Source organism: Protomyctophum bolini (genome assembly GCF_963924005.1).
Source record: "Protomyctophum bolini genome assembly, chromosome: 17".
Classification (NCBI taxonomy): Eukaryota; Metazoa; Chordata; class Actinopteri; order Myctophiformes; family Myctophidae; genus Protomyctophum; species Protomyctophum bolini.
In genome coordinates, this window is record NC_137878.1 from 25,932,777 (window position 1) to 25,951,135 (window position 18,359).

At 41.6% G+C, this 18,359-nt stretch overlaps 1 protein-coding gene across 1 annotated transcript; it reads right to left on the bottom strand.

Annotated features, from left to right (window-relative positions):
- Positions 1-161: 161 nt before the first annotated feature.
- On the bottom strand, positions 162-17,659 carry LOC308331455 (uncharacterized protein). Its single transcript, XM_080786897.1, has 18 exons — positions 17,487-17,659; positions 17,313-17,384; positions 14,712-14,736; positions 14,003-14,020; positions 10,822-10,881; positions 10,264-10,400; positions 10,062-10,178; positions 8,351-8,408; positions 8,098-8,157; positions 7,880-7,948; positions 7,421-7,560; positions 6,517-6,642; positions 5,011-5,071; positions 4,546-4,626; positions 2,477-2,542; positions 1,934-1,971; positions 1,753-1,821; positions 162-423 (listed from the first exon to the last, which is right to left on the bottom strand). The coding sequence occupies exons 1-18, from the start codon at positions 17,511-17,513 to the stop codon at positions 301-303; spliced, it is 1,347 nt and encodes a 448-aa protein (XP_080643023.1). The 5' UTR covers positions 17,514-17,659; the 3' UTR covers positions 162-300.
- Positions 17,660-18,359: the final 700 nt, after the last annotated feature.

Sequence of the window (18,359 nt, forward strand, 5' to 3'; positions counted from 1 at the left end):
CGAAATAACATTGAGTGGTGGTGAGAAAAAACAGAGAGAAGGGCTGGAGCGGTAGCGGTGGTGTGCTCTTCACCGCCTGCTTGTGACGTCATGTTGTAGTTCGGTGGTCACCTAACTTCCAGAAATCCAGACTATGTATGATCCAGACTATGTATGAGCCTTTACAGTTTACAGCGAACAACAAAATAATGCCTGTGATTGATTGTCTGCTAGAGTAAGCAGCAATATTACAATTCAAATATATTAAAAAAGGCATACCTGGTTCATACTCCTCTTCATCTTCTTTGATTGTAGAACAGGTTAATATAAACAAGATGCATTAATGTCACATACCGTGCAGTACATGTGGTTAACAACAGACCATGAGATAATATTGTATACTGTCATTGTCATACCTTCTGTCACAAAGATGTTCTTCATTTTCTGTAGACAGACAGACAGACAGGTTATTAGTGGGACACCTTTCAGAAGGTTCTGGGCTAGCCACTTAATTAATGTAGTATATTGGAGCCCAGACATAGGCATTATACAGTAGGCATATAGATAAATTGATTTGGGGACGGATCTGGGATGGTCTGTCTTCTCTGGCCATCTGGGAGGACACAAATTGGGTAGGCAGGATAACTGCAGGATCACTTCACAAACCACCCTTCCCCCTTCATGGAGAGTACAATTACTGAATATATCTTAAATATGTCCTATGGTTTAATCAAGTCATAAATACACATATAGTACACCTGTATTTGCAACCACATCACAATGGTATGATATGTCATGTATTTCATATTTGCAACAATAGGAGTTGTTGGTTAGATGAAGTCGTTACATGCTATCCATGAGCAGAGACTCATAGTACTATTACATTATATTAGGAGATCTAGTGAGCATCCGGTCCTGGCCTGGGTCATACAGGGGAGCCAGGAGAAGCCCAGAACAAAGGCCTGGTTGATCAGGGAACTGGCTGGCTAGATCATTAGGGTTTGAGATACACTACACTTCCTAACCATCTGTCCATTGTACCAAGACATCCGGACAGACACACACACACACACTCATACACACACACACACACACACACACACACACACACACACACACACACACACACACACACACACACACACACACACTGACAACCATACAAACCTATACACATGCACGCACATGCACGGGATTTGGTACATGTGTGAAGAGACTCAGTATATAGGAGCCTCGTGGTAGGAGGAACGGGGCTTCTCAGAGAATATTGGGTCCTGTTTGGTCATGATTGTGGCAAGCTCATTGGTGTTCTTCAAATAAACTCAAAATGAGAAAGAAAAGGTCACTGCCTGGACCCTCTCTTTTTTATACAACCTGCCTGGTATATTCTCCACCATTATCAACAATAATATACTACATTAACATTAATATTTGTGAGCCTCATTTTTGTATTTTTATACCGTAGACGTTTTGTTCCAGCACCCAGCCCATGGATGTGTGTGTCCTTTGTCATCGGTTTCATATATAGCTTGTGAACATACCGTATTAACCCATTTAGGCCTGACGTCGAAATTTTAAAAAGTCTTCTGAAAAGATCTGTGCCGCATTTTCACGATTTAAAAGAAATAGCAGACCTACAAGCTCGTAGCGCGCCACTCGGTCGGTGGCACGCTATGAGCTTGTAGATCTGCCATTTTTCAATAGCTAAAGCATAACATAATGCTAACACCAAAAGGGGTTCCCTAACCAAAATTGGGTTAAAATATGGCTCACCTGCACATGTTCCCGCCCTTTCACGTGAGCAAAATATTGCGGGGCAGCCTCAAATGTAACATTGCAGACCTGGTCAAGAGTAAAAATGAATTCATATCATTATCATCTTCAGCCCATATTTGCAATATTTCTCATTTTATGTCCAGAGATTATGGTGGTTGGGAATGGAAATCATATTCACCTGGCAACGCAGAATGCAAAACATGACCGGATGCTTTTCTGTGGAAACAAAACACAGAAATATGTATGCAGCATGCAGATGACCAGACGGTGACGCACACACACGTTACTGTACATGACCCTATGCCTGTATGCCTGTACCAAAAAAAAACACACACACACACACACACACACACACACACACACACACACACACACACAGTCGGAAGCTCTGTAGTGGTGGGATGTTGAGCTGTCATTTCACCACCAGGGCGTTCAGCAGTAGCTTTAAACGATTCCAAGGAAAACAAATCAGAATTGAAATTAAACATAAAAATAAAAGTGGCAGGCATTTTCTTGTGCCACCATTTCTAAAAAATATGTATATCAATTAATTTAATTGATATTATATCATCCATCTATCCAACTATCTATCTACAGTAGTACTCCATCTACTCCATCCATCCATGTCATGACCATCTTCTTCCTCTCATTCGGGCCATCATCATCATCATCGTCTTCGTCTTACAACTTTCAAGGGCTGTGGGTTGAAATCCACTCTCACCTGGACAATGCCTTGCCTTATGTCCTTTCTGACTGCATGTCCAGCAGACCTTTGGTCGCTCGGTGTCTGTGAAGGACAAACACATCAGAGGTTATCATTTTTAATATCATATGTAAAGTTATTTCAATGAATGAAAGGTGGGAGGCCTGCATAGGTTCAAATCTAGGACATGGTATGGATTACAGCTTTAATACAGTGGAGGAAATAATAAATAATGTATCCGTTATTAAAAATGTACTTGAATAAATGTACAAAGGTATTGGTATCAAAATGTGCTTAAAGTACCAAAAACAGAAAGTACTCAAAATGTATAAACTTTTGCTCACAAGCTCACAATGCACTGAACGCACGCGCACACGCACGCGTGCCCGCACGCACTCACACACTCTCTCTCTCTCTCTCTCTTACACACACACACACACACACACACACACACACACACACACACACACACACACGCTACTGTACATGACACCCTATGCCTGTCCTTGCACCCTGTACCCAAAACAGCATCACTTCTGTGAACCAAGAATCATAAGGAGGCCACTTCTGCGAATCTCCAACTTACATCCTGTGTCACAGGATGTAAGTTAAGTGCTCTTGAACACACTTGCAAACCGAAAGTGTGTACTGTTCAATCAGAAGACACCTGCCTTTTGTATCTGCTCTGTTCATGAACAGGCCTTAATAAATTGTACTTTGAGACTGTGTACTAATTTTTCTTGTCAGATGGCAGAATAAGTGGATTTCTCCCCCAGCAAATCAAATATTGCAGCTACTGGTCTGGTCCATATAGTGTTATAGAAGGAGTTCTCCTTAACGCTATGTTACAGATCGTCTAAAAAATACACTTTCACTAAGTGTTATGAATTCACATAACCATGTATAGATTTCCAGAGTCAGCTAAAATATCCCCCTTGGCCATTAGACCAGATAGCTTGCAAAACAGCATGTAATGGAATAGTGATGAATAGTGCTCTAAGTGCATGTTGCATATTTCTGTAGAAGGCTCAAGGTCGAAAGGTCTTGATCTTAAGAAAACATACTTCCGTTCCTTCCTGTGTAGTATTACTTTTTCCATCTCGTTCTGTACGGTTCGTCTAGCACCTCTGCCTGTAACAGCAGAGGTGTTAGGTACAAGGCGAGTAGAAACTCGCAGAGATAACAAGTACCTTCTCAGGTGTCGCTGCTCTCGCATCACTCAAGGGCCCCTGAGCGGCGCATCTGTCGCTGCTATAGGAGACAGGAAACCAGTGCCCAGCAAACCGCATGGCGACCTGCTGTTTACCTTTCAGAAGCAAGACCATAACGAACTCTATGAACCACCTGAAACTTGTTCATGTGTCAATCAATGTGTTTCTCAGAAATAGCCCATGTGACTTATGACCACTGGGCGGATACCAAAATGTTGTCTTTATATACTGCAGTACATACAATAAACGTCAGTTCTGTCATTTGAATTATTCTGACTCTGTGGATCATTCAAAAGGCATTCTCACGGCGCCTCTTTCCTCTAAGTCTGGGTTACGGCTGCAGGGATAAAGTTATCCATTTCTCTTCTACATTTGGGGGCTTCACTCACACCACAGCCGGATGGCGACAGCTGACCAGAGAGAGCACTGACAATTGATTTTCGCTACACTAAGTAAAAGAAAATGGCTGTTTTAAGATGGTTGAAAGCTTAGTTTCCTTAGTGGGAACACACTGGGCAACCCACCTCACGTCTAAAATACACCTTTTGACCAATATGTAAAATAATCCACCGGATGGAAAATAAATTATACCGTACTCCCCTGTGCCCTCTTGTCAATAGAAAATGTCCATTGACCAGATTCAATAAATCAGTTTTCAGTACCATAACAGTAGAAACAAACCACCGTGCGTGCATGATGTAATGTGAACTCCAGAGATCATAAACAATGGATACTCATTGAATTTGAATCGTGAAAAGTAACAGTTGTGGACATATGAGGTTTCCACCAACAGAGACGACATTATTTTCTTCATTCCTTCACTTAGCCAGCTTGTCATAATGTCATATTGTCAAATTCCTTCAGTCTAATACTTACCCAGCGGACAACCTGGTGTGATGATAGTTGTCAATCTGCTCTCCTTGTGTATGTCCCTCCAGTATTCCAGCATCTCCAATGCTATAGGTTGTTAGTGAATAAAAGTATAATTAATTAAACCATTATATCTCTGCTGTCGGGAATAAACCACTTAACTCCGAAATTGTAGGGAAATGAAAGAAAAATATATATATACCGGTATGTATGTGTGTGTGTGTGTGTGTGTGTGTGTGTGTGTGTGTGTGTGTGTGTGTGTGTGTATATATATACACAATTACACACACATGTATTGGGGGGAAGAAAAAATGATGTACAAATGTATCCAATAGTGTTTCTTTACCACCCACAGAGCACCCTCAGATACATACATAAAATTAATCCGTCAGTGTGCCTAAAAGCAGGAATAATAATAGGAATAGTATTTCTGACTCTTTTGACTGAAAAAAACAACAAACTAAAACTCACCCTTTGCGTAGGAAGCCCCTTTCAATGATGAGAACATCAAAGCAGGCCGTAGGACCACTTTCTATAAAAGAAGGCCTTACAATTATTACAACTCAAGGCCCAGTCAGACAACAGCGCCAGACACATCAGAAGAAGTGTCCGCTTGTCCCGGTTCACTTCCATTCTATGGGAAGAACAGGGTCACTGTGACAGCTGGCTGTTGTTATTATTATTATTATTATTATTATTATAGGTTGATGAACCAACATTCAAATCAAACTTTATTTGTATAGCACCTTCCCACAGCCAAAGCTGACCAAAGTGCTGAACAGAGTAAAAACAAGACAGTAGAGCATAGCAAAATAAAACAATGAAAAGAGACAATAAAATATAAAACAGAGCATAAATAGCACTTGGCAGCCAATTAGCTTGTAGTTTTCATTCAGTGAGTCAACACTGAGTTGTAGCTCCCTTCAGGAAGGAGTTTGTTAGGCTTAAGTTATAGGTTAACCTTTTGTTATTGGTTAGGGTTTCGGTTAGGTTAAGTTACTGTTTAGTTGATCTCCTTTTCTTTTGGAACACCTTACCACTGTAAGTGCTCGTCAACAGTTTGTTCCAATATCTTTCTCTACAACCGATACTGCTACTCTTATTATAAATGACAGCCAATGTACTTGAAAGTCGATTAACTTCCATCATGTATTCATTGTGCGATTTGTACTGGAACAACTACCTTTGTAACTTTGTAACTTTTATCTACAAGTGCAAGTAAAAGCATTTTCGAATTTGCAATTGGTTATGTTATGTGCACATTTGCCCCTAGACTTATTGGGCCGTAACAGTCACGTTGTCGGGTGTGAAGCGTCAGGTTGATGAACCAACATTCAAATCAAATCAAATCAAATTTATTTGTATAGCACCTTCACACAGCCAAAGCTGACCAAAGTGCTGAACAGAGTAAAAACAAGACAGTAGAGCATAGCAATATAGAACAATGAAAAGAGACAATAAAATATAAAACAGAGCATAAATAACACTTGGCAGCCAATTAGCTTGTAGTTTTCATTCAGTGAGTCAACACTGCAACAAAAGTCAAGGTAAGTCTTGCCGAGCCCTGAGGCCCATAGGGCAGGAGCCTATCTGCTGTTTCCGTAAGAGTGAGGCAGCTTGATGTACAAGTACACCCCCTGGACATGACGCTAATATGTCGCAGCAGGGATTTACCCCAATGTGCGGCAATCAGGGAGCATTGAGTCCTTGGTATGACCCAGCCAGGGATCGAACCCCGACCTCCCGGTCTCAGGGAGGACACTCTAACCACAAGGCCCTAGAGCTGGTGCAACGCAAGTCAAACACACCAGCAAGCCATGCATCCACTGCCGGGCACTTCCCTGCAAGGTAACATGGGAAGTGGATGCGTTTGTTGGATCGACTTGCGTTTCAGATGAGTCGACGACGACAGATCTGACGCAGTTGTCTGGCCGTAGCTTTACATGCATGAAGAGAGCCTCTCAGGAAAATGATTACCTTCATGTCAGTTGTGGTCGTTCCATGGATTTCTTCCATCTGTTTAGCTAAATCCCGCATCATGTTGTGAAATGAGGGCGTGTAGCTGCTGACTGTGCTGAGCAGAGTAGAGGGATGCCATGCATTCTGGGAACACAAACAACATGGAAGTGACCTTAGTAGCCAATTTATCTACAGGAAGTACAGTCGTCCCAGGCTCAAGGCTGAGTTTGTATTGTATTCTCTAGTTCAGGTTAGATTAGAAACTGCAGCAGAAGCAACACAGCTGCAGGCCTACAGCTAAGCAAAATAAAAGCTGCAATGTTTAACCTGAACTGAAAACTACACACTAACTACTGTATATCAGCCTTGGTTTTCATCCCCTTTAACCACTGTATATTTAATTGTATCTACAAGCACACACACACACACACACACACACACACACACACACACGGTCACACACACGCACGGCCCCCACACACAGAAAGCACAGACACATAATCTTAACATATACAGTTCCCCTATGTCTTACTCTTAACATATACAATTCCCCCTCCGCATATCACACGCACATCTTACACGCACGTCACAAGCACGCAGAGGCAACTAGACAGGCTCCATCATTTTTTGTGACTAGTTTATGTCACATTGGGTCCTGACAACGGCAACCACACCTTTCCTTTGAAATGGTACAATTCCCTGAAATTGTACCCTTCTATAGTTCCTTTATCTTACTTCATGCAAACTTCAATAATAAAATCATGTAACTGATGACCGTTGACAGATGACACTGTTGACATCCACACCTGAGATCCTGAGATTCTCACTTGCCCTTTTCGTGGTATTTCTCTATCTTACCTTACCTAAGCTTGTTTAACAGAGAGTTTACATTTTTATGCAACAGAGTTTCATATCAAATTACAATGTAGCCGCGGATGTGATGAAAGCTGAGGAGATGGCAGATGATCTTGTGGTCGGTTAGAGTGAGTTTGCAGATGGTGCAGAGATATAAGCGTCTATCAGTCTGCTCCTCACAGCTGCATTCCACCAGGTGCTCCAGACCTGCAGGGATCAAAAGGTACAACAGAGTGCAATAATTAAACATGTGATTGTATTCTACCAGTTAGTTAGAGTTAGCAGCATTCACCTGGTGAGCCAGATCTTTAAAAGTCCCTCATTAGATGGCTTTAATGAAAAGACTGAAGTTAAAGCAATACTATACTACTATCATGGAAAAGCTTATAACAGACCCCGATGTTTCAGATCAGTGTGTGTGTGTGTGTGTGTGTGTGTGTGTGTGTGTGGGTGTGTGTGCGCGCGCGTGCTTGCATGCCTGAGTGTGTGCGCGACTGAGTGTGTGCATGCTGTTGTAAACACTGACCTAGTAGAGGATGCTTCCTGTTGGGAGTTTCCAGGTATGTCTGGATGGTCATCTTGTTTGGCCTTGCAGCTGTGGAGGAGAGATGGTCCACACATTGGAACACATTGTTTTGATGACACAATCAAAGGAAGGATCTCTTCAGAGGAAGGATCTCTCACTGAAGGGTTCAATCAAACTGTACAAATAGCGAGGCAGCCAGATTAAGCTCATTAACTGACCTGAGGTCTGCTTCAGAAGGTCCATTCTGAAGCATCTGGTCCATCCAAGAATGTCCATTGCTGTCAAAGAGTGAGGATAATGATGACTTGTACCGGGGCGGACCAGGGTTTTTTCCAAATCAACCAAATCACTGAATGCTCCTTTAAAGTCATTATAACCAACCAGTATGTATATACCAATATATGGTGCTGCCAATCTAACAGATTAACATTTTAAAAACATTATAAAACAGAATGGTCAGCATCACTGTACCTTTGACATAACTGGTGTCTTTCACTGTTTCAAACAAACCTGGAGGCAAGTCCAGAACCTGCATGCAGAAAAGCAAAACAGCCCATGTTGAAACTTGAAAGTATCAACCACCCTGCGTGATGGAAAATCACCAGATGTTGAATTAGAAGTATTTTATTTAGCAAGCGAAAGCATCTCTCTGTGGAGGATTCAGCAGAATCAGTACATAATTATCAGCTAATAGCTAGCTCCCAAATGTGGGAGTATACATTATTTTCACAAAGACATCTCACATTACCAAAATCTCATGACAAGTTACAACATCGTGACAAGATGCACTGCAATTACTGCAACAGATTCCACAGAATCATGGGTGACCTTTACAACAGTCAACGCTTTTGTCTTAACAGACAACTTGCATCGTTCCCAAGTCGGCCCCCGGCCTACTTGAGAACAATGCAAGTTGGGAACCTAGTATGCGATACCCGACCCGTACGTTGTCATAGCACCCATTTTAACCGTCTGTCTGTGTCCCATATGGAGATCTATTGTATCTGTCTGTCTGTCTGACTGTGTCACTGACTGTCAAAAGTGGACTGGTGGTTAAGTAATGAAATGTCAGGTGTGGGGTTGCCATGTGGAGTTGACCACATATCAAAACTAGAGTATTATGGTCTGCTGCGCATTGTCTAAACAGAAGGGTCTTCCAGGGAGGTGCTCTTTGCCCCCTCCCTCCACGTCTTCATGACGAGTGGGCTGATGGCCACACACTCGTCCCTTTGCTGTTCTGGTGTGTTCTGGTTATCTTCTTTTGACCTTCCACCCTCGCGTGCGGATGCTTTGATGGTGGTTTACAATGTGAACAACAACCCCTAATATGATGTGTGGTTTGGATGTAGCCTTGACAGTTAACACTTGGTGTTTGCGTGTCTGCGCGCACGGGCAGGGCACCCTGACCCGTGCGGACATGCATGAGTCAACATGAGTTTGCCATTCACTGGAAAAAGCGAGTGCCCGAGAGTGGATGGAACCTGACAGAGATTACAGGGTCATCTCTGTCCTCAGTATCGAGGCCTTATGGGCTATAGCCTACACTGAGTCTTATCCTAATAGCTTTTATTAAGTACATTGATTATAATATTATTTACTCTTCCACATGGCAATCAGTTGGCTGAGGCAGAGGCTGGGAATTCTAAAGGTGAGGGCGGATTAAGGCCCAGGCCACACGTATATGGATCTTTTGTAAAGCCACACACAAACAGTGTTTTCGGCCACTCAAACGGAGGTTTTTGGAAACTGATAAATAAGTGAAGATTTTCGAAAATATCCGGATCAGTGGAGCTGTGTAGTCATGCGAAACGATAATGTCACCACTTATTAGCGCATATCATTTTTACTATAATTAGGTGAGAAATGCAGCTTAATTGTGCCTGCATGCGGAAACTCGGATATCTATCCAATTGTTCATGTTTATATATCACTGTTAACAACTTTAAAACTTTAAAACTAAATAATGTTGCATCAACTGCAGCAAGCAAACAGCAAAGGCTCTGCTCTGCTGCATCCAATAATAAATATATCTAGGCTACAGTCCAGTGCGGACTGGTGATTTAATTTGTATTGGTGCCGAGTGCGAAGCTTGAGGTTAATTGCGGACCGACCGCTACAGATAAACTGTGGATATTAACCTATACCAGGACCCAGACCAAATTTTCTGTGCATGCCAAACGACCTGCAGCGTCCCAGTGCGTTGTGTCTTGATGTTGCTGTGGAGCGCAGGATCCACCATAGATTGAATCTTAGCGCTGGGAATCCAGGAGAACCTCAGCAGGTCTGGGTTGGTGTAGTTCTGGGAAATAGGACACAAATATCTAAAGTAGAGCATTTATGCAAGCTGATGTGTATCTCTGTGCAAGGTGGTGGTCAACACTTACATAGTAATCGCAACAGTGCTCAGTAGATTCAAGATGTTCACTTAGGCCTATGTCAGAAACCAAGTCCTCACATGCGTGACACAGGTAAAACAGCGAGCCATCCTTTGAACCCAAGCACAGTGTCACCAGAGACAAGCCTAGGAGGGATGCATAACCAGAAAAAAAAACACATACCTGTGTTAAGTAAGGAACAAGGGAATCTTGCTATGGGTAATTAGTACTAATTAACCCATTTGGGTTAATTACTAATTAGTCCTGACTGCTGAGTCTGCTGGTCTAATCTCTAATAAGACGTTTACCAGCTTCAGTACCCCAGAAAGTTTTGGCATATTCCACATTCTCATAACCAGGACAAGAACCTATTTTGGCTGCTACAAATGAGATCCCATTTGCATGCACCAGAGTATACAATGGAATACATTACTATTCCAGATATGAAGGTGTGAGTTGGATGCTATAACATGCGTGATGCTATAACGTAGCACAACATAGTACACGTACACACACACACACACACACACACACACACACACACACACACACACACACTTTACTAACCTAATACCGGTAATGGGTATTTCGGGCACTCTCCCAGAATGTCAACGTTACTCAAATAAACTGGAAGAGAGTGTCAGACATGGGGAAACATCAGAAAAGCACAATATTAAAAACGACAAACACTGTCCTTTAACTGCAACTGTCCTTTATACCAGTGATGTGGACTGTGAGGTCGGACCTGACGTGCACCATAATCCCATGCATGTATATCGGATGGGGCACGTTGATATTTATTATTCTTGCAGCTAAACTAGGGTCCATATAATTTACAGTAGGCTATGTATACAGTATGCTGCTATGTTCGCTCACACACCTTGTGTTTAACCTCAGGTGATATTGATTTCATTTTATTTAATTAAAGATTCCCAATCATTAGCTGGTTACTGGTACCATACAGTAGCAACCAGCTAGTATTATCTGGATCTACGTAAAATAAAACATACAAACAAATACAGTTGCAAATACAAAATTATTACATGTCAGCGCTCAACACACGATACAAACATAAAGAGAGAGAGAGGGAAATAAGAGAAAATAAAGGAGAATAACAATAATAACGACAAACAAATGCCACAATAATAATAAGAAATATAATATTTAAATTAATATATTTAAACTAACAAATAGAATAACTGAAATTACATGGGAGAAAAAGAAGTGTGTTACAAAAGCTACTGTGTGTGCGTGCATGGCTGCGTGCATGGCTGCGTGCGTGGCTGCGTGCGTGGCTGCGTGCATGTGAGTCAAGTGGATGCAATAGATAGATAGATAACTTGATACATAAAATGCATAAGAGAACGAAATGATGTCGTTTCACTGGCTTTTAGTATGCTGGTTTAAAAGAGAACTAAAATACTATTAAAATCTAAAACTTTAAAAAACAAAAAATCCATTCGTTCGTAGCGATATACTGGGGAGTAGCCAGATAAATGGCCCTCTCCCTCAGTACAGCCAGGCCTGTTGACCTTCATCTACTCCACTGTAAGTAGGGTTGTCCCGATCCGATCACGTGAGCGGAAATCGATTCGGGGCATTTTCAAATGATCGGAATCGGATCTGGAGCAAAAATCCCTAGTATCAATATTATATCCATATCATGATATTAGACTGGATATTGTCAGTGATTTTGGATATTGTACCATGCGCCTACACAGGACTCTATGGATTGGACTCATAATAACCCTCATAACCAGAAGAATATCCCCATTCTTCACCACAATGCTCTCTATCCTTGGAGTGGCCCGTATCTTTGACTCCAGCTTAGCGGATATCCCTTATAAAAGACAACCCATTTCACAAGATACCGGTTTCTGACAGCAAACATTCTGTGCCAAAACACACATCCGCATCCTTGAGGTTATCTCGCTTAGTGATTGCACTCCTACGCCTATAGACCGATTCCGTAGCGGGTCTCATGGTCGCAGCCTACGTATTTCCTGTAGGCGGACTCGACGTAGCTGCGGGGTTTAAACCATCACCAGGCGCATCTCTTCCACTACAGTGAACGGCAGAGTGACTGATGTTAGTTTGCCTCAAACTTTACTCCTTTACCTGCTTTTTTACTAACACTAACATTACAAAGATGCCCAGAACATCGAGATGAACCTGTGTAGTTTATGGCTGCTCCAAACAGTAGTGGCAACATAAAAAAAAAAAAAAAAAACGGAATGTCTAATATCCACCGTGGTGGCTGAGACCAGAGCCATTTCGTACCCATTATGCACCCACTGCACACTAAACGAAGTGGAAACCGAGCTACACTTCCTAACCATCTGTCCATTGTACCAAGACATCAGAGACACATACTTCCCACAGATTACAACCACACACAGAGATTTTGAAAACATGACCAATGACAAAAAACTCCCATATCTGCTGGGCGAAGTACAACAATGTGCAAACACAGCAGCAAGATTTGTGAGTTGCTGTGATAGGAGAAGGATATCAAATGAAACACAACCACCCTAAACAAAGACTAATCATTGTGTATATTCCTGCACTATACCTGCATCGAGTTATCTTGGTACACAGAAGTTGATCTATTGAAGATTCTGACCTTCAAAGTACATAATTTTTGTTTTGATTGTATTGCTGTATTGTTGTATTGTTCTTTCTGCTTTGGCAATGTAAACGTATGTTTTCTCATGCCAATAAAGCCCTTTGAATTGAATTGAATTGAGTAATGGTTGAGACGAAGCAGTGAAAGATACATAACGCCAGTCTTACCCAATACCAAATCTTTCTGTTTTATTAACACAAGGCTGCTGTACTTTATACCTCATACTTTAAATGCTTAGTATGAGGTATAAAATACAGCAGCCTTGTGTTCATAAAACAGAAAGATTGGGTATTGGGTAAGACTGACATTATGTATCTTTCAGGACCTTTCACTGCTTTGTCTCAAACATTACTCAATGGCTCTGGTCTCAGCCACCGCGGCGGATATTTTGACATTCCGTATTTATTTATTTTTTATGTTGCCACTACTGTTGGAGCAGCCATAAACTACACAGGTTCATCTCGATGTTCTGGACATCTTTGTAATGTTAGTGTTAGTTTGCCTCAAACTTTACTCTTTTACCTGCTTTTTTACTAACATCAGTCACTCTGGAAGAGATGCGCCTGGTGAGGGTTTAAACCCCGCAGCTACGTCGAGTCCGCCTACAGGAAATATGTAGGCTGCGACCATGAAACCGCTACGGAATCGGTCTATAGTGGAACATGCTACATCTGTACAAATAACGTTTGTCTTGTTGTGTCACCAAATTTTTTTTTCTTTTTAAGAAAAAAACGTAGAAAGCCAGTTGCTCTTCCGTGGAAACATAACACCTCGACTGCAGAGTAAAGCAAAATAGTGACTGCACATATTGCATACAGTACACCATCTATACTGATCTAACACAGAAAAATAAAGGTGCCACATGGAACTGAAACTGGTTATCACACACACACACACACACACACACACACACACACACACACACACACATACAGATTCTAGATCTTGTAGATATGATATTGTCAGCGAATGTTGAAATGAAAAAAATGCCCACAATTGGGATGCTATATGGTTTAAATAGTGAAAGATGCCTAAATAAACCCATCATGGTCTAACCATGATGAAGAACTGTGATAGAATTAGATACCCCAGCACCCCAAACTGGTGTGGGAGCTCGCTTACCTTGCCCTCGGAACACCTCTGAAAACCAGGAGGAAAAGAGCATTTAGTCACTTTGGTGGCACAGACTAATCACATCTTTAAACACACAAGTAATGAACTTTTTTAAATAATCAAATTAAAGTAAATTACGATTATCGAGCGATTATCCATCTAGCGATTATCCATCTAGCTGTATTACATATTATTTATCACATACGCAGCCTGTATTTTCCCTGGGAGAGGGAAGTGATAAAAGCACAGACAGGGTGATCAGACCTATAGCGCTGATATTGCAGTAGCTGACCAATCAGCACATTGTGACCTCTCACTGCAGAAGGAACTATGGACAGATAAATCATCTCCTAAATGGCTATTAAGACTGAAACGCCATCACCTGGCTGGATAGCCTTGGGCAATGATGAATGAATGAATGTCAATGATTTATTTTATTTAAGTGTCATGCCACCTTGTGGGCCCATCCCTCATGGGATTATACGACACCACCTCAAATATAAAATATTCAAAAATATACCTTTTTACTACCGGTATTACTGATCACAACAACATATACCGACAGAAAAAAACAAAAACTCTTACAGGCTGTGCAATGCTTTTTTTCCTCAGATACCATGTTTTAAATGCCCTATAATTGAATAATTTGTTAAATTACTGTATCATGCATGGTCATGGAGGCACAGTGTTGTTTTTTACCAAGCAAGAGAACGCCTACCTTTATGAAACAGTTCTGCCTTTTTCTGTGGGTATAGAGAACAAGGGAGAGGTTTAGAAGTTGGTAATTTACACACTGTCGTATTTATACGGCAAAGTATAAATCAGGTTTTGTTAAGGAAAATAAATATATAATGACTGAATTATAGACTGATATGTATGACATTGTAACCATATAACATCATTGTACAACAATAACATCATTATACTCAGTTCTGTACTCTGACATATACTTATACACCACTGGTATGTTCTTCTCTGTATTTCTCATGATTCCCTGTGTGTGTAATCGGTTGCTTGCCTCCAGGCCACAGTGCTCTGTTCTGGCAGGTCACCGTGTTCTGTCTGAATTATAGGTCATTATCCCCTCGGGAGGAGGGTTGATCGTCATGCCAGGGCGGGCACAAGTCCCGACCAATGAATTGTTTGTGAAGTATATGGTTTAATTCTGTGTGTTCGTGCCAGAGATGGCACTCCCCATAGAGCGATTCACCGAGTGAAGGAGTTTATAATAACTATTATGTGTCATATGTGTCACGTTTCAGTGCCCAGTTCTCTCCAGGGCCCACTTTGTTTCAATGCCCAGTTCTCTCCAGGGCCCACTTTGTTTCAATGCCCAGTTCTCTATATGGCCCACTTTGTTTCAGTGCCCAGTTCTCTCTATGGCCCACTTTGTTTCAATGCCCAGTTCTCTATATGGCCCACTTTGTTTCACTGCCCAGTTCTCTCTATGGCCCACTTTGTTTCAGTGCCCAGTTCTCTCTATGGCCCACTTTGTTTCAGTGCCCAGTTCTCTCTATGGCCCACTTTGTTTCAGTGCCCAGTTCTCTCCAGGGCCCACTTTGTTTCAGTGAACAGTTCTCTCTATGGCCCACTTTGTTTCAGTGCCCAGTTCTCTCCAGGGCCCACTTTGTTTCAGTGAACAGTTCTCTCTATGGCCCACTTTGTTTCAGTGCCCAGTTCTCTCCAGGGCCCACTTTGTTTCAGTGAACAGTTCTCTCTATGGCCCACTTTGTTTCACTGCCCAGTTCTCTCCAGGGCCTACTTTGTTTCAGTGAACAGTTCTCTCTATGGCCCACTTTGTTTCAGTGCCCAGTTCTCTCCAGGGCCCACTTTGTTTCAGTGCCCAGTTCTCTCCAGGGCCCACTTTGTTTCAGTGAACAGTTCTCTCTATGGCCCACTTTGTTTCAGTGCCCAGTTCTCTCTATGGCCCACTTTGTTTCAATGCCCAGTTCTTTCTATGGCCCACTTTGTTTCAGTGCCCAGTTCTCTCCAGGGCCCACTTTGTTTCACTGCCCAGTTCTCTCTATGGCCCACTTTGTTTCAGTTCCCAGTTCTCTCTATGGCCCACTTTGTTTCAGTGCCCAGTTCTCTCTATGGTCTCTATGGGTAAGCCTGGAGATGAATTGCATTTTTATGGCGCTTTTGCGGCTTTTCTATACACTCTATAACCACAAGGCCACTGAGTTGTAAGGGCCAATAATAATAATTGTAAAAGTAGTAGATGTTTTGAAATTATCACAGCTGCATGGCTATTTCTCTGTAGGGATGCATAACTGCTTGTTCCTATATTGATGTGAATAAAAAAAAAAATGTTTTTAGTTAAATGTTTGTTTTAAAACGCCATTGACAATGAAGGGAAAATGTACAATTGTCCCGAACACAAAAATGTAATCAAATTAACAATAAAGACAATTTTATTAATTTGTTTTGACACCGTTTGTTTTACATCATCATTACATCACCTAATCATAGCAACATGAGTTAGACATTAATATATTAGCGCCCCTCACTTCACAAGGGTGTGAATTTTATATATAATTGACTGCGGCCGCGTGTGCAGGGGAGAGACCTTAAGAGACACAGCTTGTCAAAATGCAGGCGCGCAACTAATTAATTACCAGTGTTGGGCATCGTTACTTTCTAAAGTAACGTCGTTAGGTTACTGGATTACTGCCCATAAAAATAATCCCTTACCGTTACAGATTACCTTCTGAGAAAAGTAACAAGTTAGATTATTTCCCGTTACCAGACAATTAAAACCCATTTTTTATGCTTGCGCAAGTTGGTTACATTGTATTAGCCCTACTGCCTACCGTCAATGCGCCGCATTATCACGGCCCGGTTAAAAACGAGAATGATACACACCATGAACTGACCATAGACAATATCCCCTTTACAGCTCTCTTTATTAACGAATATAAGTCGCCACAATCGCCAGCCTATACACGTAGGACTGGACAGAAAGAGCTATAGTGCAGAGAGTAGGCCTACAGACAATACCAGACTAGGCTGTTGCGCTGCGCTCTGATGCCCTCTCCACGCCGCGCACCGTGGCCCATGAACAACAATAACAACTCCACGTGGACCCACGACGACCCACGTATGAATTAGATAGTTATAAAATGCTGACTTTATCGGATCATCCTGACCTGACACGAACGAGCTTTATATTGTTTGGCCAAAGTGTCAAAACAAAACTTTTGTTAAAAAAGGTTTCGAGAAAAAAAAAGAAAAAAGAAAAAAAAGAAAAATGTTGGGTCCGCCCGGGACTGCGGGACAAACAATAAAATATGATATTAATATCCTATAGACTACATACCTGTCGATGTTCCATAGATCTTAGATGTCTCTTGAATTTACCGATGGAGTGAGGACAGTCCACAAGACAGACCTGAAAATTTGGGCATTTAATTATTAGCTCAATAAAATCAGCCGGTATATATATAGGTTAATCAGGTAAACCACTAAATAAAGGCTTTTTAGTGCAGCTTACCTGACAGAACAGTCCTGGAGGGTGCATGACGACAAGTTAACCAAACAGACCCGGCAATTTTACTTTCTAAACGGATGCGACATCGAAGCTGATCAGAGGACTCTTCCCTGGAGGAAAAAAAACCCATCAGTGATGATCATCATAAATTCCTGGTCGCTCGATGCAGTCCCTTCGCTTTCCGCTCCCGCTCAAGCAGAGACAAGACCGACCTTGAGAATAATAGGTTCCCGTGAGAAATACACGGGGGAGTGTAGGCTACAGGCTGCCTTGCATCCTCCCCAAATCCGCCCACATGCACAATTTGCACATCAGCTCAACACTTACATTTTTGTTTGCTTAAAAAGTGGTGGGGTCATCAGGGGAACTGGAAAGTGGGCATCTCATCCCCAGTACTGTATAGGGCTATAGGCTACTGGTCAAATAAAATATAGGCTATACAGGTCAGTCAAAATTTGTAGGCCTACTAAAAGTAGGCCATATTTTCTTTGAAACATAAATTATGCAAAAGTAGGCGCTACACAACAAGTAGGCTACAAATTACATTTCTTTCTTAATATCAATGCATGCTGTGGAAATGTAGTCATTTATTAATTAATTTCAGAAATATTTAATAGTTTAAGTAGCAGAGCACTTTGCTTGAATAAAACTGATGCTGCTGAGCAGAGAGCAATATATTTTATGACATGATTGGTTCAGTCATCAATCTAAAGGAAACAAGTGCAAGTCACACAAAAAGCCAAAGCTTGTTACCATTATGGTCCATTAAAACAATTAACACCCAATTAAGTTACCAACAGATATAATCTAAATAATCTAAATAATCTAAATAATAATTCAGCAAATGTCTGTCTGTCTGAATGAATGAATGTCACT